At 45.9% G+C, this 25,375-nt stretch overlaps 1 protein-coding gene across 2 annotated transcripts in view; it reads left to right on the plus strand.

The window, feature by feature from the left end:
- Window positions 1-25,375, plus strand: part of MELK (maternal embryonic leucine zipper kinase) — a 75,202-nt gene that overhangs the window by 23,811 nt on the left and 26,016 nt on the right. The window contains exons 3-14 of one of the 2 annotated variants that reach the window (XM_075338624.1): window positions 3,681-3,766; window positions 6,601-6,717; window positions 9,844-9,987; window positions 10,061-10,129; window positions 13,838-13,930; window positions 14,440-14,538; window positions 14,623-14,691; window positions 14,899-14,997; window positions 15,246-15,332; window positions 16,118-16,252; window positions 23,094-23,231; window positions 23,349-23,568. In XM_075338624.1, coding sequence (XP_075194739.1) covers window positions 3,681-3,766; window positions 6,601-6,717; window positions 9,844-9,987; window positions 10,061-10,129; window positions 13,838-13,930; window positions 14,440-14,538; window positions 14,623-14,691; window positions 14,899-14,997; window positions 15,246-15,332; window positions 16,118-16,252; window positions 23,094-23,231; window positions 23,349-23,568 — 1,356 coding nt within the window. The remainder of the gene's footprint in view (window positions 1-3,680; window positions 3,767-6,600; window positions 6,718-9,843; window positions 9,988-10,060; window positions 10,130-13,837; window positions 13,931-14,439; window positions 14,539-14,622; window positions 14,692-14,898; window positions 14,998-15,245; window positions 15,333-16,117; window positions 16,253-23,093; window positions 23,232-23,348; window positions 23,569-25,375) is intronic. The other variant, XM_075338630.1, reaches the window with a different exon arrangement.

Genomic DNA, 25,375 nt, shown 5'->3' on the forward strand with positions numbered 1-25,375 from the left:
ATGTCATCCCTGTGCTCACCGCTCTCTACACAGATCAGCTGGCCGGCAGACAGGAGGACACCGCGATGCTGCAGGGAACAGTGACCGGTGAGTATACCGTACTTATTCACTGCCCCCCCCCCCCCCGCACTGATGATGGTGCACGGGGGGGCAGTGTATATAGCCACACATGATTACTCCAGGTTGTAGTTGCCTAGGGTGGTCACGCGGGCCGGCTCTTTAGTATGCGCGCATCCCCCGCCCATCATCCCGCCCACCTGTCAGCGCCGGCTTCAGGGCTGAGAGGATGGGCGTGCATATGAAATGAGTGTTCCCACATGGTCAGGGTAGCGCTGCTACAGCCTGCTCCTGCCTCTGATGATCCGCTCCACCGCACCCATTCCACCGCACCGCAGCCATCGGACTATAAGATGCACCCCCCACTTTCTCCTAAAATTTGGGGGGGGGGGGGGGGGGGAGTGCATCTTGTAGTCCGAAAAATATGGTAGGTGATCCCTTGCAGGACCTCAAATATGCGTTCATGTGACCGCATTGGTTGAGTTCCAGGACTTGAGATCAGTGTTCAGCAAATTATAGGCCTGTAAAGCAACGCATGACACACACACACACACACACACACACACACACACACACACACACCCACTACCAGTCATACTAGAGGAGGGTTGAACAAGAATGTCATGCCCCTGGTAACCAGGGATGCCGGGCGCCCATCCACACCCCCCACCCCATGGAGATGCCGGAGAAGATGGATGGATGCGCTGTCAGACAGGGCACAGAGGCGCTCACAGGCTAAAAGAAGCTGGACACCGGTAACATAGTACTATACGTAGTCATGTCATGTCTATTATATCTGTTTCTCATACATAATTGAAATGACAGTACTATATATAACAGCATTATAAAAATGGCGGCATTATGTACATAAATTAACAATTTCCCAACAAGCATCCTTCGTCTCCGGCATCCCTATGGTTGGCTGTGGGCGTTCCTGGATACCAGAGGCTCAGTGTTCTTGTTCATCCCTCCTCCAGGATATGGATATAATACACCTTTTTAATACAACTAGAAGCAGTGCTTCTACAGACAGGTACTTTGCAGGTCTGGGGTGGCCGTGCCCTACACCCCCTTGCATATCTAAACCTTTGTCGTGTTGCAGAAGCTATAACTTTTTTTCACTGACCTAAGGTGTGTGTGTGTGTGGTTTTTTTTGGGTTGTTCCACGAACATAATTTTAATTATTAGATGTTGGTGACACGCCCACAATGGGGCCTAAGGTTACTCGTTACCAGGCTGATTTTTCCATTTCTAGGATGCTGCGGTGGTGGCAAGGCCCGGTTCTGTGACCCTGGCATTGTCAGTCAATAAAGAGGGGATAATGATGGGGGTGATAGTAGTTCATGACTCCACCTGTGGTACTCGGCCGGAGATGGCAGACTCTGGAGGATGGGCGCCTCTGGAGCAGATGGTGATGTAGCTTGGTTGGTATAGCTCTCCAGAGGTAGAGCTGAGCCCCAGGGCAGATGGGGGTAGTAGTAGGTGATGGCGAAGGTGCAGGTGAATAACGTAGCGACACAGGGATGCAGTCTCAAGGTGTTTACTCACTGTAGCAGGTTCCAAGGTAACACGACTAGTCAGTGACCGCCTTTTTGGAGTGCTGGGTTTCACAGTGATGGGCTCCAGTCGATACCGGGTAGCTCGGAGGTCAAGACCGGTGTACATAAGAAAAGTGCCTTCCCTAGTCGTCTTCCTGCGCTGACTTCTGTCCCGCTCCTACGCACACAGTGCCCTGAGCCGGTGTCTGCGGGCCCTGTCGGGTGGCTTGAAGCTCTGTCCCTTGGCCCTATGTGGTCACCTTCCAGCGGATTCGTGTGCGGATTCGTGTGCGGGTTTGGCTTCGGTACTAGATGTGTCCTTAGCCTCTGGTTTTACTAGTGGAGTACTTTGGTTCTTCTCCTCTAGCCTAGGGACCAGTCCCCGTTCTGCGGCCAAGTCCCTCCACTTCAATATGTTCTATGTGGAACGAGGCCACAGGAGTATGACGCACTTTCCTGTGGACTCTAGGACCCCTTCTTTCTTGTGCCTGGGTCAAGCTGCACCAGCTCCAGACCACAGGTTTTCACTCCTCCACTGCTTCTTCCAACTGTCTGACACTAGTTTCCCCAACTCACTAGACTCCACCCCTAGGCCCTGTTGGATTAGGGGGAGGGAGGTACAATCACCAGTGGTGGATATATATAGCATTAATTGAGCCAAGCCCGGACCCGGACCCGGTGGGAAGCTGCTAATTTAGATTGTTGTGTGTTTTGTGTGCATACTTGTGGATGACCTCTTCCGTACTCAGGATGGAGCATCTCACCTCTGGCAGAGGTGCAGTACCTCTGTGGCGACTGAAGCCTCAGGGGCGCCATATTGGATTGATACGTTCCACAATTGGATGTGTGTTTAAAAAGAAAAATATTCTTCTAATCGACCATTACAAAGTACATAGCACGGGCAACTTTATAAGATATCTTAGGACAAGGACATTATTTATAATATTATTAATCGTATCACTTCTATCCAATTGGCACCTTGTAATCATGCTACGAGGGTGCCCATGAACTGATAGGGAATGATTTCCTTTTGTCATACTCCTTAAAATGCCACTATCCCTATTGCCAATGGCATCTGAAGGGTGAAAATGGTGGATTGGCACTGACCTGGGTCGTGGGGTGCACGCACACACGAACGCCCAAGCAAAAGTAGCAAAATTGGCCTAAAATGCATGTCAATAAAATAGGGTATTTTGGTTAACGTTGTTTTCATCCAAAAGATTTAAAGGCCATGCCACCACATCAAGGTGACCCATATCGGAATAGTTCTAGCTTTGAATATTTAAAACCTTACCATATGTCTAGTGATGTAAATGTAAGGATTGAGCTGGACCAGGGCCCAACATGGACACCCAGCAATGGGAAGCTATATAAACTTAAGGTCCAGCTCTAAGAATGGGAGTCCAAACCCATGTTTGCAGAACTATTTAAAAAAGAAAAAAAAAACAAAAACTAACACCTACAAGAAATAAACCGGAATAAGTGTGTACATGCAATGTGTGTGAGCATGTTGACACTGCATCTTGAACAGGCTCGCACACACAGCAGGAGCTTGTCTGTGGATAACAGCCAACTCAAGTTGTGTATGGTGCAGAGGGTTATTTCCATCTTCGTAGATGAGGAACATGAAAAAGTGCTTCACATAAGTTTTATTAAAACTTGCACTCATTGTTGAGATAATGTCACTTTAATTTTTATTTACAGCTTATTGCTTAGGAGACGACCATCAATGCACTTTAGTTTGTGAGCATTTCAGAGGAGCTTGTAGACATTGAGAGAAGTGTACAATCCTGCTAGATTGAAAGCAGTGCTTACAAGCTCTACAGAAAAAAAGCTTGTAAGCACTGTTTAGCCATCACTGCTAGACAGCAGCAACAAATTTAACAAATGTTTTGATAATTAAAAAATGTAATTTCTTGAAATAACAGCACATTGCAAAATGTCATACACCAAATGTCAATTTGTGGTGCAATAATTCTTTAATGGTGAAAACCATTCATAGTCTCTCATGTGATATCTTCTGCCATTTTCTTGTCTTTACAGTCCTGTTTATATAAACAACCATTTTCTGTCTTTCTTTGGTAGGTGGATTTGCTAAAGTAAAGCTTGCAACTCATCTTCTGACTGGTGAGAAAGTGGCAATCAAGATCATGGACAAAGAATCCCTAGGGGTATAATTATTTTGTGACATATAAAACTAAATTCGCAGATTTTTTTTTTTTTTTGTCTTTTGATAAACTGATACAAGGATAAAAAAAAAAATCTTTGCTCACAAATCAATATACCGTACTTTTCGTTTTATAAGACGCATCCCAAATCTAGGGGGCGGGGGGAAGGTAAACAAATATGGGGTCCGTTTTATAATCTGGCTATGTCTTACCGGGGGGGGGCGTCGTCGTCAGCGGTGGTCACAGGAGGCAAGGACAGTGCTGGAGTATGGTGGTAGTGCGGGGTGAGGGGGGGGCAGATACTCACTTTGGGGCGCTGGGCTCTGCTTTGCCCTTGGGATTCAAAGAAATACAGGCCAGAGTTAGTGCGTGCGCTGATAAGAGCTTGAGTTGAGAGCTCTCATCTGCGCATGCGCCAACCCTGGGCGCCATTATTTTAAAGGGAACCTGTCATCAGAAGTTTAGCTTGAAACCGGAAAGTTTCCCCCTCTGCAGCTCCAGGGCAAGATGGGAAAGAGGTGACGTCGGGTCATCTGGCCAGCAAGCGCTTGCGCAGAATGCTGGAGGAAGAGGGGAAAGTGCGATCACGAGGTTATGGGCGGCACTTGCTGATGACACTCTCAGCGCCGCCCATAACCTTGTGCCTGCGCAAAATGTCACCAGCGGTCACACGTGTGCACAGTCCCGCTGTAACGGTGTGCCGGGGGTGCCTGGGGGGTTGCTGTAATGGCCGCTTTATGTATCAGACTGACCCCTGGCCCAGCCGTCACTATTAAAGCATGGGCTCCACTTGTGGGGCAGTGTGTGGATGGTGTGGGCATTTCGCCAGACTCAGGTAAACACCGCAGACAGGCTTCTGGTGAACCAAAAAGCATTTTATTGCACATAACTTCTATACAGTTTCGGTACACAAATCTTCCAGCTTCCAAATCACAATTCTTGCCGGGGGACTACTCCTGTTTCTCTTCAGCGGGCGTTACCCAGCTACTCTTGTTTCTCTTCAACTATGCTCGTACTCCGGCTACTACAGGCTTTGCCCATAAGCTTCTGCTTCTCTGTCTATGCTTCTGCGGGTCTTACCCGTACACTGCTGGTTCTTGGTCAAGGCACTTTTCTCTTTCTCTCTTTGGCTATCTGCCACGGTCGCTCCCACACTCTGCCCCGTTGCTTCTTCTCTCAGCACCAACAGACTCACTCACTATAACTCTCACTCTGCTACAGAGCCCTCTAACCCTCCCCCTAGGCTGTCCTGCTCCTCCTTTCTCCTATACTGCTCCCATGGGGACCACTGTCCCACCCTGACACCTAGTGGGGAAACCCGTTATTGCCGTAAAACACAAATAACATCACATCAATATCTTTAACATCTCTGGCTACCCCAGCGTGAGGCATCTTCAGGGGGGGGAAACTGCTTCTTCGTTCTAGGGGTCCGTCCACCCCTTACACCGCTACAGCGCATGCGCGGAACCACGGGCGCCCAGGGGCGCCGTCCTGAGACATGAAATTCAGCGTTGGGGAAGGGGGGGGCGGCGTAAATCTGCTGGAGGAACAGCAACGGTCAGCAGAGAGCCTGCCCCCATGGACTATTTACAAAATTTACATAGCAAAAAGGTACAAGTTTATAAAGTATTTAATTTTGTTTAAAAGGGGCCACAAAAAGTACAGGAACCTTGCTAGAAAACAGCCCACGAGCTGCAGAGGGGGGAACTTTTAGGTTTTAAAGCAAAATTTCTGATGACCGGTTCCCTTTAAGTACTCACCGCCGACATCTTCAGAATGGCCTGTGCCTCGCCGTTGGCCGCACAGAGCACCGCTACCTGCAACCTGGCACAGAGCAGCGCCTGCAGCACAGCGCATAGCATTGTCCTGCCTCTTGTGACCCCTGCTCGCTCGACAGATGGGGCATTTCCAGTCATTATTGATCAGATATTTATAGCCTATTAAATTGTTGTTCTGTAAATATCTTTAGCGTAATATTCTATTAAACTTTATCAAAATCTATAAATTCACAATCCAATTCCCAATATTCCGCCCTCCTGTTTTAACACTGTAATAGGGTGCCCTACTGTCCCCACTTCAAGATTGGTGACTTATGGTATTACAATGCCAATGTTTATGGTAACTGTATGGTATTATGGTACCAATGTATTGAAGGCTATGTGTCTGTATTTCATTGTAAATTTTATTGTATGGTAATCTTGTGTAATACAGCCGGCTGCCACCAGGTGTCATGGATCCTGGGTCCCTTTATTGAGAAGGGTTGGTTAGGGAGTGACAGCGCATCAGGGGTTAAGTGAGAGGTTGATTCATCAGCACAGGAAGAGAGAAAGGCAGCTTCCTGTTTCATTCAGATAGGGAGATGCTGTTGTAATGGAGAGGACCAGAAGGGTCAGAAGAGCGGAGTGGAGTGAACAGGGTGGAGGTGGTTGAAGCAGAACAGAGACAGGACAGAAAGGGAAGAAGGAAGCAGTGAAGATATTTCAAGGGGGGTCATCTGCAGTGGAGTGTAAGTCCAGTGTGTCATGGAGACGTAAAAAGAGTTTAGGCATCATCTGCCGGTACCTGTGGGAAAGCAGTTGCGGCGAGAGAGCAAGTGGGTCCATTTGTCTGTGAGGCAAGCTGAACGATCCACCACCATGCTGGGGGAGTGGGTCACAAGTGGGAGGATAAAAGTCTTGTTCAGTGCAGCACGCAAAGACCGGGACCACCTGAGCATTGGCCACACCATTCCTTACCGTCAGAAAGAAGTTAAATCCTGGATAACCCCTTTTATCTAACAAATTGTCTTTTTAGGTATATTTTTGCACCTATTACAAACTTTTTTTTATATTTTTTAGGATGATTTGCCTCGTGTGAAAACAGAAATTGAAGCAATGAAGAATTTGAGTCATCAGCATGTTTGTAGACTCTATCATGTTATTGAAACCCCAAAGAAGATATTTATGGTTCTTGAGGTAGGTTCCCTTTCATGTGATATTACATATTATACTATATTGTGCAAAAATTGTAGGCTGAGTGAAAAAAATTCTGCACATGCTTTGATGAATAGAAGCGTTAAGTGCAATTTTAATCAATGGCAAATTTTGAAATTAATGCATAAGAGAAATCCAGTACTCGTAAACAGTACGATCTAATACTCGTGTATTTGTTCCGAATAGCATGTGTAATGCAAGTCATTAAAGGAAAAACTCTCAAAGTATCCAACCCCCCCCCCCCCCCCTTCTCTTCTCTCTCGCTATTGACTTTCTGCCTGCATTTTAGCTGCTTGTATCAAGGGAACTTGTCACCAGGTTTTTCTCCCTTTTATGAGCTGTGGCCACTACCAGTGAGCCTGTGTGTGTGTGTGTGTGTGTGTGTGTGTGTATAAGTGCCCAGGCTTCGCTGTATAACGTAAAACGTAAAAACACCTTTATTACACTCGCCCATCTTGTGCGGTCGCCGACCTCCCGCCAAGCCCCGTGTGCATGATGCGGAATGTTTTTCCTGTTTACCATTACAATCATGATATAATGGATGGTATAATTCAATAGTATAACTTATCCTGCAAAAGAAAAAAAAAATGCTCACACAGCTATATTTATGGAAAAAGTCAAATTATCGCTCTTGGAATAAGGAGAAGAAAAAACAAAAGTGCTAAAAACAAAAAAATAAGTACTTTAATAGTACCCTTTGTGGACTTGAAGTTGCGATTGTCTGAACCCTTGTGCTATATACAGGAATTCCATAGCATTGTTGCATATAGTGATAATCAGTCTTCTTTGAAGCTCTGCCGCAAGCAGGGTTTCCAAGGAGTGCTGCTATGACAGGCACGGAGGTCTTCAGCAGACCCTCTGCTATTATAACAATAAATATAACAATTGGCGATCCCTGATCATGTTCTGGGTGAGCTGATGGGTACTTAGAATGATGTGCCTCCATACTGGGACGTGTTAAATGCAGCAATTGGTTTAAGAGATTAAGGCCGGGGCAACACGGATCTACTGTGATCCTCGCATGACACTTGGTTCACTCTGGCAGCACAGCGGGAGCAGAGTGTCACTGCAACTGAGGTCCAATCATGCAATCGGACCACAGCTGCGGGGGGTGGGCCGGCACTGCGGAGGGGAGGGAGGGATTCATCTCCCTCTCTCCTCCGTTGTCAGCTATTGCCATTCTCGCCCTGCACTCGTGGTACACCAGTGTACCTCGAGTGCAGTGTGATTTTGTTTTGTTTTTTCTCGCCCCGTAGACTTGAATGGGTGCGAGAGAAAGAAAATGATCTCATTACAATCATAGCCTGCTGCGATTGTTTTTTTTCGGTCCGATTTAGGGCTGAGAAAATAGTCGCTCATGTGTGCTGACACACAGGCTAATATTGGTCCGAGTGGAATGCTATGTTTTATCACATCCCACTCGCTCCGATTTTCACGCCGTGTGTCGTAGGCCTAAGGCTATGTGCGCACGTTGCGTATAGTCACTGCAGAAATTTCTGCAGCGATCTGAAGAGCACATGTGCGCTTTAAATCGCTGCAGAAATGTCCGTAGTGAAAAAAAAAAAGCCGATTTCCATGCGCTCTGCCTGCAGCTCCTCCCATAGACAGAGCAGGAGCTGCCGGCAAAGCGCACGGAAGAAGTGACATGTCACTTCTTAGAACGCAGCGCTTCGGCAGAAGCCGAAGCGCTGCGCTCTAAAACACCACGTGCGCACGGCCCCTGCACAATCTCCATAGACTGTGCAGGGGACGCAGGACGCATGCAGTTACGCTGCGCTACAAAGCGCAGCGTAACTGCAGGTATTTACGCAACGTGCGCACATAGCCTAACAATCGCAGGTAGAGCTCTGCTCCACCCATGACTATTAGAGACAAGTCCTGGCTGTAAGATCCAGCCATGGCTTGCTGAGTATATACAGTCTCAAATGACAAGTCTGCACTCACTCTGTGACTGCAGTCTTATGAATCCTCATATAGCATACGCTGTCAGGATTCACCGGTGTCAGAGCCTGGAACGTGGCTGTATGTGACATGGATACTCGCAGCCAGAGGGCACGGACTTGCTTAAAGTGCACTAATCACCAGGATTTCCTATATAACCTAGATCCAGTATAGCTCTGGGTTTATCAGACTGATACTATACACACCTTTTTAGTGCTCAACTCGGATGTATAGGTTTTGAAACACAAAGTAAAGTTTATAAAATCATCAGCTTCTCGAGTGACACAAGCTGAGGATTAGATAATATCTGGAACATCTGGAAAACAGCTTATTAGAAGAAGAGGTGAGCGCTACCACCAGTCTTGTCTCATGCCAACTGTTAAGCATCCTGAAACGATTAATGTGTGGGGTTGCTTCTCAGCCAAGGGAACCGGCTCACTCAGTCTTGCCTAAAAACACAGCCATGAATAAAGAATGGTACCAGAATGTCCTCCAAGATTAACTTCTCCCAACTGTCCAAGAGCAGTTTGGCGTCCAACAATGCCTTTTCCAGCATGATGGAGCACCTTGCCATAAAGCAAAGGTGATCACTAAATGGCTCATGGAACAAAACATAGAGATTTTGGGTCCATGGCCTGGAAACTCCCCAGATCTTAATCCCATTGAGAACTTGTAGGCAATCATCAAGAGACGGGTGGACAAACAAAAGCCAACAAATTCTGGCAAAATGCAAGCATTGCTTATGCAAGAATGGACAGCTATCAGTCAGGATTTGGTCCAGAAGTTGATTGAGAGCATGCCAGGGAGAATTGCAGAGGTCCTGAAGAAGGGTCAACACTGCAAATATTGACTTGCTGCATTAACTCATTCTAACTGTCAATATAACCTTTTGGTACTCATAATATGATTGCAATTATACTTCTGTATGTGATGTAAACATCTGACAAACACAATTAAAAACCAGAGGGCAACAGATCATGTGAAAATATAATTTTGGTGTAATTCTCAAAACTTTTGGCCATGACTGTACAGATCATACTCAGCCACGCGACCGCCGTTCCCTGGCTTTGACATCTGTGAATCCTCAGTGTGCAGTTATAGTGACTGTAAGATGTATATGCTGTCTTTTTGGTTGTCACTTGAATCACTAGTTGTCTTTTCTTGCAGTACTGTCCGGGTGGAGAATTATTTGATTACATTATTGCAAAAGACCGTTTATCTGAAGATGAAGCGAGGGTGTTTTTTCGGCAGATTGTATCTGCTGTTGCATACATTCATAGCCAAGGATATGCCCACAGAGATCTAAAACCGGTGAGTGTCATATCTATCTTTGTTCGTGTTTTAGCCTACATATAGTATACTTAAATTTATTTGTTCTTTGTAGGAAAATCTTCTTATTGATGAGGATCAGAACTTGAAACTAATAGACTTTGGACTTTGTGCAAAGCCAAAGGTATGCAAGTGTCTTTTCATCACCAGAAATTACAGTAATCCCTCTTGTGGCGCTATGGTTTATAGACCCTTATTTGCTGCTAATAAACTTGCAAACTTCCTTTTTTTTTTTTTTTTTTTTTTTTAATTTTTTTTTTTTCCATATTTCTGTTAACAATTGCGCCATCTACTGCTCATCCTGTCGATTGCAGCTAAATTGTCTGAAACCTTTATCCCTTCAGCTGAAGAATAGGGGAAATGGATATGCTTCACCGATTTTTACCAGCGACCATTTTAAAATTCTGTAATATCAATCCCATAGTTGTATTATAAGCATTTGGCTGAGAGAGTAATGACATGACTTCCTAGTAAGGATAGAATTTGAATGTTACTTCATCACATTAAATATAACACTTTGTAGAAATTTCTAAGACATGCAAGCTTGGTGACTTGTGACAGAGGCCTGTTACCTTAGTATGTTTTACCGTATTTTTCGGACTATAAGATGCACCTGACCATAAGACGCACCCTGGTTTTAGAGGAGGAAAATGGGTAATATAAAACCATAACCAAAAAATATGGTCATGACACACTTATGGGGCGAGGATCTGCTGCTGACACTGTTATGGGGGTAATGTCCCCAAATTCTCTACTAAGGTACCCCATTCTGGTAAGGATCTTCCTGCCTTGTATATGATCCTGCTCATATACCCCCATCCTGCTTATAATATACCCCCCCATCCATCCTGCTCATAATATACCTTCCCCCCCCCCCCCCCCCCCCCCCATATCCTTCCTGCTCATAATATACCTCCCCCATCCATCCTGCTCATGATATACCCCCCGATCCATCCTGCTCATGATATACCCCCATCCTGGTATATGGCCTGTATCCTGTGGCACAGAAAAAAATAAACATTTTATACTTGCCTTTCCTCAGTCCCTGAAGCACCGATCTGTCTCAGCTGCAGCGTCGCTGTGTGGAGCCGTCACCGTTGTCTGCAGCATCGCGAATCGATGTCTTCCTGTCTGAGCCCGGTCAGCTGATCTGGTGGACACTAGCGGTGCGCACAGCAATGACGTCATCGCTGTTCGCGCCGCTAGTGTCCAGATCAGCTGACCGGCACAGACAGGAAGACATCGCGCGATGCTGCAGGGGGACTGCTCCACACACTGTGACGGGTGAGTGTACTGCTCCCCGCGCTGATTATGATGTATGGGGGGCAGTGAATACAGCCGCACATGATCACTCCAGGCTGTAGTTGCCAGGGGTGATCACGGCCGGCTGTTTACTATGCGCGCACACCCCGCCCACCTGTCAGCGCCGGTTTCACTGAGAGATGATGGGCGTGCATATGTAATGAGCGGGCCCACGTGGTCACGGCAGGCGCTGCTGCAGCCTGCTCATGCCCCCGATGGCCCGCTCCACCGCAGCACCCTCATTCCCGGCCGCAGCCCTATAGTCAGACCATAAGACGCACCCCCCACTTTCCCCCAACATTTGGGGGGAAAAAGTGCATCTTATGGTCTGAAAAATACGGTATCTCATCTTTTCTTCTCAATTCTGGAGTAGTATGTTTTCTGGCTTGACTTCTCAGAGTTTGAGTGCACTATTGCTTCTAGGTATACTTCTCCCCCCCCCCCCCCCCCCCCCCCGAAATATCTGTTTCAAAGAAAATATAGTTGAAGAGATATACCCATCTTCAAGATTCAGTCCCAATATGTAGTCGTAATAATATTAGCAAATACAGTTTAAATGAGAAGTTTACATACGCAATCTATAAAGATACACGTTTGTGGGTTTTTTTTCTCAGTATCTGACATTAAATCAGAATAAACCTTTCCCGTTTTAGGTCAATTAGGAACCAAAATCTAATATATATAAAGGTGTGTCCGCTAAAGGAATCCGCACCGTCTCATTTACAATCACGAAATTTTGCACAGACACTTCATGTGACCCAGGGAACATCGTAGACTGTTTTTGACAGGAAAATTTAACCCCGCTCTTTAGTTACACTCCAAAAAACATGCCTCCATTAAAGTAAATGGAGCCTGGAACTACTGGTTTTAATAGCAGCTGTGATTGGTTGCTATAGGAACAAAAGACTTTGTTAGTATAATCTTATATGTGAGGTAATATGATGTCAGTGGGGAGACAGACATAGACACAGAGTAAAGGCCCAGTCACACACGACGACTTACCAGCGATCCCGAAAACGATGCGACCTGATAGGGATCGCTGACAAGTCGCAGGGAGGTCGCTGGAGAGATGTCACACAGTCAGATCTTGCCAACGATGCAGGAACGATACAGGTCGCAGTAGCGACCTGTATAACGATCTCAGCAGTCAATGTGACCCTGTCGCACAGTGTCAACACAGCGATGTGTCCTGCCCAGCAGGACATCGCCTTTGAAGAAAATTGCCTGGACCATTCTAGAACGACTAGAGATCTCACAGCAGGGGTCTGATCGCTAGTAGATGTCACACATAACGAGATCGCTACTGCGTCACAGAAACCGTGACTCTGCTGCGATCTCGCTAGCGATCTCGTTATGTGTGACGGTACCTTAACCCCTTCACGACCGTGGGCAGTAAAATTACGTCCTATTTTAACGTGACTTAACGACCAGGGACGTAATTTTACGGCCTAAACTTCATTTGATTGCCGTGGCCATAGCAACGGCTTTCAAATGATGTCCCCTGCTGTTTCTTACAGCAGGGGACCTTTGCTTGACCCCAGGGGGGGTGGCATCGCCACCCCCCCATAGGCGATCGATGTGATTGGCTGTTCAAATCTGAACCGCCAACCACATCGTTCGCACTAATTTCGGCAAAAATAATGCCCGAATTAGTGCAAGACTGTGAGATCCAGCTATGAGATGCCGTAGCAGCTACAGCAGATCATAGGTGGATCTCAAACATGTCGCCCCCAGCCCCTGCAGCACTGATTGGAGTGATTGCGCGTCATAGCACGATCGCTCCAATCAGTGTGCAGAGGGGCGGTCTGATCTGCGGGTGGCCGCCCTCCCCAGGCCTGTGCTGGTCTGGGGACCCTCCCCCAACATGTCTGCAGCGTGGAGTGGCTGGTACTTTTGGTACCACGCCACCGCTGCTGCCGCCGCAGACGCCGCCTCTGCTGTCACCGCGCCTGCTCCAATGGTAAGTATTGCGCTCCCGTGAAGGCCCCTGCGCGCTCCCGTGAAGGCCCGCCCCGATCTGCCCCCCCTACGCCCCGATCTGCTCCCCACGCGATCTGCCTGCCTCCTCTGTCATCTCTATTCTGCTTCCAAGGTTCCTTCCTTCTGCCTTTTGCTTCTCCGCCCCCTCTGCCCCCCCTCTCCCCATCCCCCCCCCCCCCATCACCCTCTGCCCAACCCCCCCCCCCCCACCCCGACGTCCTCTTACCTGCCTTCAATCAATTCATCTATCCATCTTTCTATCCATTATCTTTTTATCTATCCAGCTATCTATCATCTATATTATTATTTATTGCTCTTAAAGCGTTAACACAGGGACCTGCAAAAAAACGCACAAACGGTGCGTTTTTTTTTAACACTAGTGTGCTAATCCTTCACTTTTCTTGAGAAAAATTCTTCTAGTGCACACAGGGCCTAAATTTGCGCACTGGGGTTTCAGATTTCCACATAGTGACAACAGACTTTACCCACCCCACACCTCCCCTGTGTTTCAAAGTGTAATACTTTTACATTTTGCATTTTTCGTTTACAGGGTGGCATGGATTATCACTTAATGACCTGTTGTGGCAGTCCAGCATATGCAGCTCCAGAACTCGTACAGGGAAAAGCTTACATAGGATCTGAAGTAGGTCTCATTGGACAGAACCTTATAGCAAAATACTGGAAGCCGTTATATATAATGGAACTTACATAGTCTCTTATGTATTTCTGTATCACCAGTTTGAGCATGCTAAACTGGACACATCATGGTGTAGTGGCTGCAGTGATGACTGAAAGGTGTTGCAACATTATATATGTGTGTGTGTGTGTATACAGTATATTATAATATATTTTATAATTTATCTCCTCCCTGATGTCACTACTGCCATTTACAATCCTTCCAAGCAGCTGGTGGGGTGGTGCTGGACTTTCACTACTGTACCCAGTCGGCTTTTCAGACTGTTCTGTCTGAGCCCAAACTTTTCAGAGAATAAATACCAGGCTGCAACCATCCAGGCAGGCCCTTATTCATGCTACATGTAGTTCAGGCAGCATGAATCGACTGAGGGGTTCTCTTTTTAAGGTGGCTGGAATATGCAATAGATGTTGTAGTGTCAATAGCACAGCATTCATTAATAACGTGTGTGTTTACAGGCGGACATATGGAGCATGGGAGTGCTGATGTATGCACTAATGTGTGGTTACCTACCATTTGATGATGACCATGTCATGCTCTTGTATAAAAAGATAATGGTAAGCTATTTTCTTAGAAGTATTCCACTCTTTGCTTGTGTTTGTCTTTTACATGTCTATATTTCTGTCCTCTTCTGTCTGCAGAGAGGTAAATATGAAGTACCAAAGTGGCTTTCTCCTGGAAGTGTACTACTGCTGAGTCAAATGCTTCAGGTATTGCTGGGATCTCTTGACATGGTTTTAGGTTAAGTTTTTACACCCTGTAGTGGCAAAGATCAAGCCTGTATGTTTTTGAAGGTAAAAGTCTGTTTACCCGCAGAGTCTTGCAGCCATTGGCTACTGCCTTTCAGTGAATTTTGTATGATAAGTAGTAGTTGTATGTCTCTAGTCTCCTTACACCTAAAATACATTTATCTGTAGGTGGATCCCAAAAAAAGGATTTCCGTGAAGCATCTTCTGAGACACCCATGGCTTTTTCAAGGTTACCCCTGCCCTGTGGAATGGTACAGTAAATGCCCGGTGAGTGTTCCTATAGAAAACTCCTGGGATCTGGTAATGTCCAGTCATGTGGTTCTTGTACACTTGACTTCTAAATTCGGGCAACTATGGCTGTACTTCCCCTAATTTACATGGTTACTGCATATCCATATGCCTTCAAAGCTGCCATTATCCTAAAATTAAACCAGGATGCATTTTATTTTTTCATTAGGTTGATACCAATTAATTCTCAGAAATAGGGCATTAAAATGATTTTGTTCTGCCCATAGCTTGGATACATGGATGAAGATTGCATTACAGAGCTATCCGTATATTTCAGGCTTAGTAAAGAAAGCACGTCTCAACTCATCTCTGAGGTATACTCTTGCTTTTCAGGAAGGTCTCTCCTTGTATCCATTAATATCGCACTGCTATAGATGTACTGTGCGGAGTTTTACTATGAACATGTGCTCACTTTCTGCATCACAGAAGGGCTGTATTTACCGAGTATTAATGTTCCCTAGGACATTCATATGAGCTGGACTCCCAAGGTTGTCACTGACTTGTACAGATCTCACAAAATTAAAGGCCTTGTTCTTTAATTAAAATACATTAAAACCTTGGTCACTTTCCCAGCTAAACTTTGTATTTTGTAATCCTTTTGTAAATGTATTGTGTAAGTGTATTAATATACTTTAAGGATCTGACTTCCCCTTTCCAGCGCTACTTCGGTCCTCTTCTGACCCTCGTGACCTGGAGTTTCACCACTCATCACAGACCAGCATCTCCCTGCTGCCTCCTCCTTCACTGCAGAGCGCCGCAAGCAGGAGCAATGCTGAGCTGTGACTAGCGGTGAAACTCCGCCCACAGCCCAGTCATTCACTGAGACTGGGGCCGACCGCGGTTATGTCGGGTTAACTGGAAGTTTTAAAACAAGGCATAGACAAAGAACGGGGATGGCTTAAAGGGAACCTGTCACCAGTTTTTTGCCCTATAAGCTGTGGCCACCACCAGTGTGCTCCTATATACAGCATTCTAACAGGCCGCTGGGTGTAACCTAAAAAACACTTTATAATACATATTTGCATATATATTATTCTGCGCTAGACTAAACCTCATCTGGAGTAGTACTTGTTTTGATTTGTGAATAATTAAATTACAGTGGAATTATGATCACACTACTGCTACCTATCTGCTGCTTCAAACCAAGAAGAGTCGGGGAAAGCCTGTACGTTTGGTGCGCTCATCAGCTGCCGTGGAACCCTCTTGCTCGAGTTTTAAGGATCTTCGGGTATTTGTACGTTTGACATAATGAAATATTGTGTATATTGCAAAAATGGCACTGTAGGTTTGAACTAATTCTCCTCACCCTTTTTTGGGGGGGGGGGGGACTGTCCTGAAGTTTCTAGACAGTTGGCAAGCCATATTCTTACACTGCTCCGTGAACGCACCTAGGAGGGAGACTAGTGCCCCTGCCTCAAAATTGCGCATTTATACCTAAGCATTCAGGAATGGACTTGCAGACCTAAATTCTGCCCAAAAGATTGATTAGTCAATGGGCTTCTCATGACATATATAACACAACACGCTGGCATGGATAGGTGCTAGTTTGCTGTTGATTTCTCCTCCTCCCTGTCCCCTTGGATCCAGCTATATTGATGACCACCTTCTGAGAAAAGGTCCACTGAGGCCTGTGATTGGCTGCGGCGCTCACTTGACTAGGTCAACACGTAATTGAATTTCTTCAGATCTTTCCTACAGACTAGTGTAGCAACATCTTCTGAAGCCATGAGGGTAGCCACTGATGATTATGTATAATATTTTTTTTTTTTTTTTTTTTTTTTCCTTTCGCCCATGACAGCACCACCTAAGAGAGAGGTTCTGCCCACCTTAGGACAGGAAACCCAGTGAAATAAAAGGACAGCACCTCTCCTCCGCATCAGTTTGGTTTCTTGTCCTGATGGGACAACCCACGGAATCTTCCAGGTCCAACCCGGTGTGGAAGTTTGGTTCTTGCCAAAAGCCGGCATTCGGGATTGGACGCACCTCCCCAGGGCTTCAGCTGTCTGCGGTGGTGGGGCGCGGGCCTGAAACGGGAGCTCTTCGTCGCCCCAGGCTAGGTGATCCTCACATGGAGCTCGCGAGACGGGCGTCCTGCTAATGGAACGCCGGGGTGAAGAGTAAGTGACGTGGCACCCGGAATTTCGTCACCTGCGCATGCACAGGGTGTTCCAAGATGGCGCCCAGCAAGCGGATTCTGGGTGGGACATTTGAACCGGGGAGGTACAAGGAGTCTCCTTCTCCGCATTCTGGTGAGTATGGCTTCTCCCCTATTCAGGATAAAAGACAGCTCTCCAAAAGAGCAGGATACGCTGGAACACCAGGCTTCACAGAAGCAGCAGTGAGGGGTGCGCTCCTCCGGCAGGACTAGTCGCTCCAGTCTGGCAAGTCGACATTCCGGGGGTTCTAAGAAATCCAAACCTGGAAGTCATAAACCACCTCTGTAACCGGTACCAGATCTGCCATCTGAAGTCAGGGATTCTATGGGCTCCCTCTGTCGGCACCGAAAACACAAAAAAAAATCTAGGAAAGATTGGGGAGATTCAGATAAATCGGGCAGCTCTGAACGGGGTTCCAGAAAATTGTCACCTGCCTCTTCCTCAACCTTGGACTTCTCATCTTCCTCAGACGAAGGCGGCAGACCATGCTTCCCATCCTCTAAGGTGACACCCCTGGTGAAAGCTGTCCGCTCCACTATGGGGCTGATGGATGTGTTAGATCCTGAATCCACACAAGACCTCATTTGGAGGCCTGGAATGTAGGAAGTAAAAGGTGTTCCCAATTCATCAAAAGGTCCAGGACCTGATCATGGATCAATGGAAGAAACCAGATAGAAGGGTATTCCTGTCATCTTCCCTGAAAAAGTATCCTTTTGATGAAACGGCTACCACTTCATGGGACAAGTCACCTAGAATTGATGTTGTGGTCTCCAAGGCATCCAAATCCACTACCCTCCCCTTTAATGTAGGTTCATGCCGTGATCAATTGGACCGGAAGTCGTATGGGTTTCTCCGTGGTACATGGGAGGCTGCAGCAGGAGCTCTTCGCTCGGCGGTGGCAGGTACAGGTGTAGTAAGGTTCCTAATGGTCTGGGTCCAACAATTAGAAGATCAACTTAAAGGGGGCATGTCTAGAAAGGACATGATCTCCTCAATTCCACGTATACAAGGGGCTGCAGCCTTTCTAGCGGATGCCTCAATCGAGTCACTCAAATTATCTGCAAAGGCAGCAGCTCTTTCCAATTCAGCCAGAAGGGCCCTCTGGTTAAAATCCTGAAATGGAGACATACAGTCCAAGAGCAGACTATGCAGGATGCCTTGTGAAGGAAACATTTTGTTTGGATCACAGCTGGATGACCTGCTGTCCAAAGTGGCAGACAAGAAACAAGGATTTCTGGCTGTACAAACTCCATTCCCTCGTAGCCGTAATTTTCGGAGGAAGCAATTTTTTTCCATAAGATTGCCCCAGAAACCAAGACTCCTGGAAGGATAGAAGGAAGAAGTCCTCAGAATTTGTTTGGTCCATCCTCCGCTACCAAGCAAAAATGACGTTATCATCCCAGTGGGGGAGGGGGGGGGACTCTCCTTCTTCCTTCCTGCATGGGAAAAGATTTCATCCAGCCCGTGGATTCTACGGGTCATCGCAGAAGGGCTGACATTACAATTGGAGTCGCCCCCTCGGGGTTATTTTATTGTAACATCCATAAGACAGGGAGAGAAAAGAAGGGCTTTAGAAAAGGAAATCAATTCCCTTCTCTTAAAGAAGGTGATTCAGGAGGTCCCCAAGGGAGAGACAGGGCAGGGGTTCTATTCCCGACTGTTCCTTATTCAAAATCCGAACACGTCCTTTAGGACCATTGAGCCTCCTCAGATTGATAATCAGAGCCTAGCACAGCACTCCTTTAAGATGGAATCTCTCAGGTCCACGATCAACCTGTTGTATCCAGGGTGTTTAATGGCAGTCCTCGATTTAAAGAATGCCTATTATCATGTTCCTATCCACGCAGCTTCTCAACAATTCCTAAGATTTGCCTTTCAGAAGGAATACACTTAACTTCATTACCAGTTCAGAACATTGCCATTCCGTATCTCCATGGCACCCAGGATCTTCACAAAGCTAATGGCGGAAGTGATGGCACACATCAGAATCCAACAGATCTTCATTGTCCCTTACCTGGATGACCTGTTGGTGGTGAGTGGATCAGAGGCTCTCTGCAGAAATCATGTGGGGATAGTGATCTCCATCCTAGAGCACTTGGGGTGGATCATAAATCGGGAAAAATCCAGAATACAACCTCAACAGTGTCAGTCTTTCTTGGGGCTGATCGTGGATTCAGTCGCTGAGAAGTCTTTTCTCCCGGAGGAGAAGATACTCAAGTTACAATCTCTGGTCACCTTGGCAATGGAAAAAACAGTCATGACCTTCAGACAGGCTGTCTCTCTTGTGGGGTCCCTCACATCCTGTATCCCCGCGGTTTCTTGGGCTCAGATATATATTGAATCCCTTCAGATGGAGGTCCTGACCTGGCAACAACAGTCAAAAGGCTGCTTGGATCCAAAAGTGTTGCTTTCACTGTCCTGGTGGCAGGACTTAACTCATCTGTCCGCAGCGGTGTCATGGTGTCCCGACATCACGGATATCCTCACAATAGATGCAAGGCACTTAGGCTGGGGAGCTCACCTGTTACAAGGACTATGGGATGATCATGTGAGGAATCAGTCCTCAAACGTCTGGGAACTTACTGCGATAAAATTGGCACTCAGCTGATTCCTCCCTTATCTGACAGGTCAACGGGTCCAGATACTTTCAGACAACAAAGTTACAGTGGCCTACCTGAATCAAGGGGGGACCAGATCTCCACTACTGCTCGCCCTTACAATGGAAAATTTTCAAATGGTAGAGTCCCGTCTTCTCTCGGAGTGCACTTCACATTCGGAAGGACAACAAGGAGGCTGTTTTGGTGTGGTGTGTGTTGTGTGGTGTTTTTTTTTTTTTTTTTTTTTTCTTCTCTCCTCCTCTCTCTCTCAGCAGGCATCTGCATCAAGGAGACCGGGCACTGAAGCCCCCCGAGTCTTTCGGTTAATTGCACACTTCTGGAGGACTCCAGTTTTGGACCTTTTTGCAACCAGTGCCAACAGGAGGTGGATAGTTTCTGTTCTCTCAATCCCAGGGATCATCCCATGGAGATAGATGCAATGCAGATCCCCTGGTCACAGGGTCTTCTATATGCCTTTCCACACCTGGTTCTTCCGGCAGTGCTCATGAAGGTTTGGGAAAACAAAGCCCACATTATCCTCATAGCTCCCTTCTGGCCAAAAAGACCCTGGTTCTATTGGCTCCTAAAACTGGCAATATCAGACCCTTGGCTACTGCTGGACAAGACAGACCTAAAAGACAAAAAAGACTGCCTGCACTCAGCCTCATCGACCTGACGTGTGAACAGGCGCATAGCTTAACATAAAATACAAAAAAAGACAGTTTGCGCTCTGCTAATGCTAAAGTATGGAAACCATGAATGTGTGAACATGGACCTGCATTACTGCTAAGAAAAATGAGCTATTTAGCATATAGAAATGGCCATTTGTATATCTGCCCAGGTGCCCCTTCACAGCATATCTCGTAACTGGGTACCTAACGCTATTCTGAAGCCTCTCTCTGGGTTAAAAACCTCCTGTGTATGGGCACGTAGGAACCTGCTATATAGAATGAGATTACCTGTGGCAACTGGGCAGATATACAAATGGCCATTTCTATATGCTAAATATCTCATTTTTCTTAGATTTTCCTTAGCAGTAATGCAGGTCCATGTTCACACATTCATGGTTTCCATACTTTAGCATTATCAGAGCGCAAACTGTCTTTTTTTGTATTTTAAGACAGACCTAAAAGTCCAGGGACCAGTGTGCCACACACAGGATCCTGCCCTCCACTTGACAGCGTGGCATTTGAAAGGCAGCTGCTCCTAGCACAGGGATTCTCTGAGAATTTAGTAGAAACTCTCCTTTAAAAGTAGGAAGCCGGTCACCACTGGTATTTATGGAAGGGTCTGGCGGAAATTCCTGCAAGTTTCCGGGGCACAGATAGGAGGTCCCCCTCCTTTCCCAGCCATACTGGAATTCCTTCAGAAGGGGTTGGAGTTGGGCTTACCCACTAGCACCTTGAAGGTACAAGTTTCGGCCCTACGAGCCCTCTATATTCATAACCTCACAGAGAATAAATGCATTAGCAGGTTCATTAAATCCTGTGCTAGAGAGACTTCTGTCTCTTCTCCTCGTATGCCTTCCTGGGATTTAAATCTTGTCCTTGATGCCCTTATAGATGCCTTGTTTGAGCCCCTTTCGGATGTTCCCCCTCAAGACCCTGAACCTGAAGGTGGTGCTACTCCAACACTTTGACGTCTGCTAGACAGGTGGGGGACCTACAGTCGCTCTCCATTCTCCATCCATATACTCAAATTTTGGTCGATGGGGTGGTAATGCGTACAGATCCCTCATACCTGTTTAAAGTGGTAAAGTCCTTTCACAGGTCCCAGGAAATCATATTGCCTTCCTTTTGTGACCCTCCTTCCAATGAAAGAGGCCAGGCTCCATAGATTGGATGTGAGAAGGGCATTTCTAACCTACATAGATAGAACCAGGGAATGGCGAAAATCTCAGGCCCTGTTTGTTGCGTTCCAGGGAAAGTCCCGGGGCTGTAAAGTGTCTAAAAGCACCTTGGCTAGGTGGATCTGGGATGCTATCTCGCTGGCCTACTCAGCTAAGTGGGTGCCAGTTCCCCTGCAGATTAGGGCCCATGCCACTAGGTCAGTTTCTACTACTTGGGCTGAGAGGGCAGAGGTCTCTATTGATCAGATATGCAGGGCCGCCAATTGATCCTCTTCCTCTACCTTTTTCCGTTACTATAGATTTGACTTGTCCTCCACGGCCGACCATTCTTTTGGTAGACTGGTATTACAGGTGGTAGTCCTTCCTTAAGGTGATTTGTCTCTAGAATCTCTCAGGTGGCGCTGTCATGGGGGAAACGGAAAAATCTTAATTACTTACTGGTAATGGGATTTTCAGAAGCCATTTATGGTACCCTTAGTTCCCCTCCTATTCACTAGTTGTGGGCACCTTTCAGGGAGTGTTAGGCTATGTGCCCACAGGAAAAGTGTCCTGCGGATATATCCGCAGGACATTCCGCAGGAGTTCCCAGAAAGCCGCAGCACAACTTTGTCTGTTTTATTTCTGCGGTTGTATTGCAGAATTCCTGCGGATATGGTGCGGTCATACTGCATTGAGGATACAGTACCATGGATTCGGCACTGCATCCTCAATGCAGAACAAGTGTTGGAGTGATCGGGGCATTCATGCACTTCACTTTCCGGCAGTGTCTGTCTGCACTTTGCAGGAGAAGGTGGGCAGGCCTGAGCTAGCTCCGGCTGTCACATGACCACAGCTTGTACAGGCCCCGCCCACCTCCTGTTTTCCTGCTTCTGGCTCCTCTGCACCGGAGGAAGTGACTCCAGTGTCTATCAAGGCAGGTAAGTATAGAATCGTGCAGAAAAATCCGCAGGAATAATTCACATGCTGCAGATTTTTCCACAGGGAAATCCGCATTATTTCCGCTGTAGAGAAAAACGTAGCATGGGCACAGCACTTCCAAAATGCCATAGAAATGGCAGGGAACTCGCTGTACTGCAGATTTTTGAGAAATCTGCGGAATTTCCGCGAAAAAATCACGGCGAATTTACTGCAACCTAATGTTTGTTCTTGGTGGCGGTACAATTTTTTTTTTTTTTTTTTTTTTGTTGGTCCTCTCTGGCTCTGTAAACCTACTGATGCGGAGGAGAGGTGCCGCCCTTTTATTTCAGTGGGTTTCCTGTCCTGAGGTGGGCGGAACCTCTCTCAGGTGGTGCTGTGATGGGCTTCTCAAAATCCCATTACCGGTTAGTACTTAAGATTTTTTTTTTTTTTTCTTTAGTTGCCCCATCCATGACCCTAATAACATTGTTTAGGCTGGAAAACACTTTAATCAGTATTACAACATATGAAAACTAAATAAAAGCTTAATTGTATGTATTTTCATACTTTTAACAGGACCGGAACAAGTTGAGTTTTGACGAGGCGGAGAACGGTGAACTTCCATATGTTTTTGGCTCCATGGAATTCTCTGATGACGATCTCTTTTATGAAGACTGTACACGCAGTAGTGTGGAACCGATCACCATGAAAGAGGTATAGAAATGGCTGTTCTGCCTTCATAAAATTGATGTTAGATCAGATAGACTTGTGGGATGGATGACTGATTATCTTGTACCAATGCTGACTTATTCCTTTTATGGATTTGTTTAGCGCACAAAATATCGTGCTGAACTGAATAGTGTGAGTTCTGCGCCTTCAACACCCATGGAGCATAAGAGCCAAGTAAAACAAATGGAAGATAAAGAAAACTCTGACACCAAGCTGTCCAAAAATGAAGGTCCCTTTTTGCATCCAGCACCATGGACTCCAGTTACTAGGAAAAAGGGGATACTTACCACGCCCAACAACAATATTCTGGTACCAGGAAAAGGTAGGGTGTTGTTTTTTTTTTTGTTTTGTTCTATTTCTCCTTTACAAGTTGAAGCATAGAGCACAAAGGCTTTGTAAACGTAGGTGTACGTTTTTCAGTTGACTATGCGCCTGCTGTCATCTACTAGTGGTGCGTGTGTGTGTGTGTGTGTGTGTGTGTGTTATATTTTAGGATAGTTTGGAGAAAGTGCAACATTTTTGTTTTTAAAAACTAGTCAAAGCGCCCCCCCCCCCCCCCATGACAATTTTGGGTTTTGCGCAAAGTTCCTAAGCCACGTGTACGAATATTATTTATTAAAAAAAAATAAATATTGACTTAATCATCTTCAGGGGAGTGGGGGTTAATCTGGTCCTCTGTGCATTTGGGGAGTGCCATGGTGATACCTGTCCACCACTGAAGGCACATAAGCATCAGAACTAGACCATAGCAGATAGCTCGGTATGATGAATGTGGTAATTCCATTATGCCATAATAGGGTGGTGAATTTTACTGCATGCAGTATTGTTCGTGTATCTGACTTCTGCTTTTATGATGAAATTCTTAGTAAAAGTACAGTAATTACAATTGCTTTTTAAGATATACAGCACATGCTTATACCTAGAGTTCATCAATATATTAGAGAAGGTGGACTTCTGTATGCCACATTGTGGAAAGCGGTCATGATCTACGTTAGATCTTCCCGACATTAGCTTGAACTATATTTGTAGTCTTCCATGCTCTGGCAATAAGCCCCTCTTTACTGCATACAGGAAAAGTGACAACAGAACTGGATTATACAAAGGTTGTGCGCCCTCTAGTGGACAAATTCATATAGTATTTGAGAAAATACATTTTAGAGGATATATTTATTAATAATGATAATAATAATAATTTAATTTTTTTGTGGGGGTGAGAAGGCATTGGAAGAGTTTTCATCTATCATTTTGAAAACCTGTTACCTGCGAATTGTCAGGTTTAAACTCTATAGGTTTACCCCCTTCACGACCGGCCGATTTTTCGCTTTCCGTTTTTTTTTTTTTTTTTTGCCATTCTTTTTCTGAGACGTAACTTTTTTTTATTTTTGTCAATATGGTCATGTGAGGGCTCATTTTTTGCGGAACGAGCTGTACTTTTAAATGAAACCATTAGTTTTACCATATAGTGTACTGGAAAATGGCAAATTCCAAATGCAGAAAAATTGCAAAAAAAGTGTGGTGGCACTATGGTTTTTGAGATTTTATTCACTGTGTTCACTATATGGTAAAACTGATGTGTGGGTGTGATGCCTCAGGTCAGTGCGAGTTCGTAGACACAAACATGTATAGGTTTACTTTTATATAAGGGGTTAAAAAAAAATCGGAAGTTTGTCCGAAAAAGTGGTGCACGTTTTATGCCATGTTCCGTGACCCGTAGCGTTCTCATTTTTCGGGATCTATGGCTCAGTGACTGCTTATTTTTTGCGTCTCGAGCTGACGTTTTTAACGGTATCATTTTTGCGCAGATGCTAAGTTTTGATCGCCTCTTATTGCATTTTGCGCAAAAGTTGTGGCGCCAAAAAAACGTCGTTTTGGCGTTTGGAATTTTTTTGCCGCTACGCCGTATACTGATCCGATTAATTGATTTTATATTTTGATTGGGCGTTTCTGAACGCGGTGATACCAAATGTGTGTATTTTTTTTTTATTTTTTTAACCCTTTAATTTTCAATGGGGCGAATGGGGGGTGATTTGAACTTTTTAGTTTTGTGGGTTTTTTTATTTTACTAGTCCCCCTAAGGGGCTATTGCGATCAGCAATCCGATCGCTCTGCACTATCTGCTGATCACAGCT

Source organism: Anomaloglossus baeobatrachus, chromosome 1, assembly GCF_048569485.1.
Source record: "Anomaloglossus baeobatrachus isolate aAnoBae1 chromosome 1, aAnoBae1.hap1, whole genome shotgun sequence".
Lineage (NCBI taxonomy): Eukaryota > Metazoa > Chordata > Amphibia > Anura > Aromobatidae > Anomaloglossus > Anomaloglossus baeobatrachus.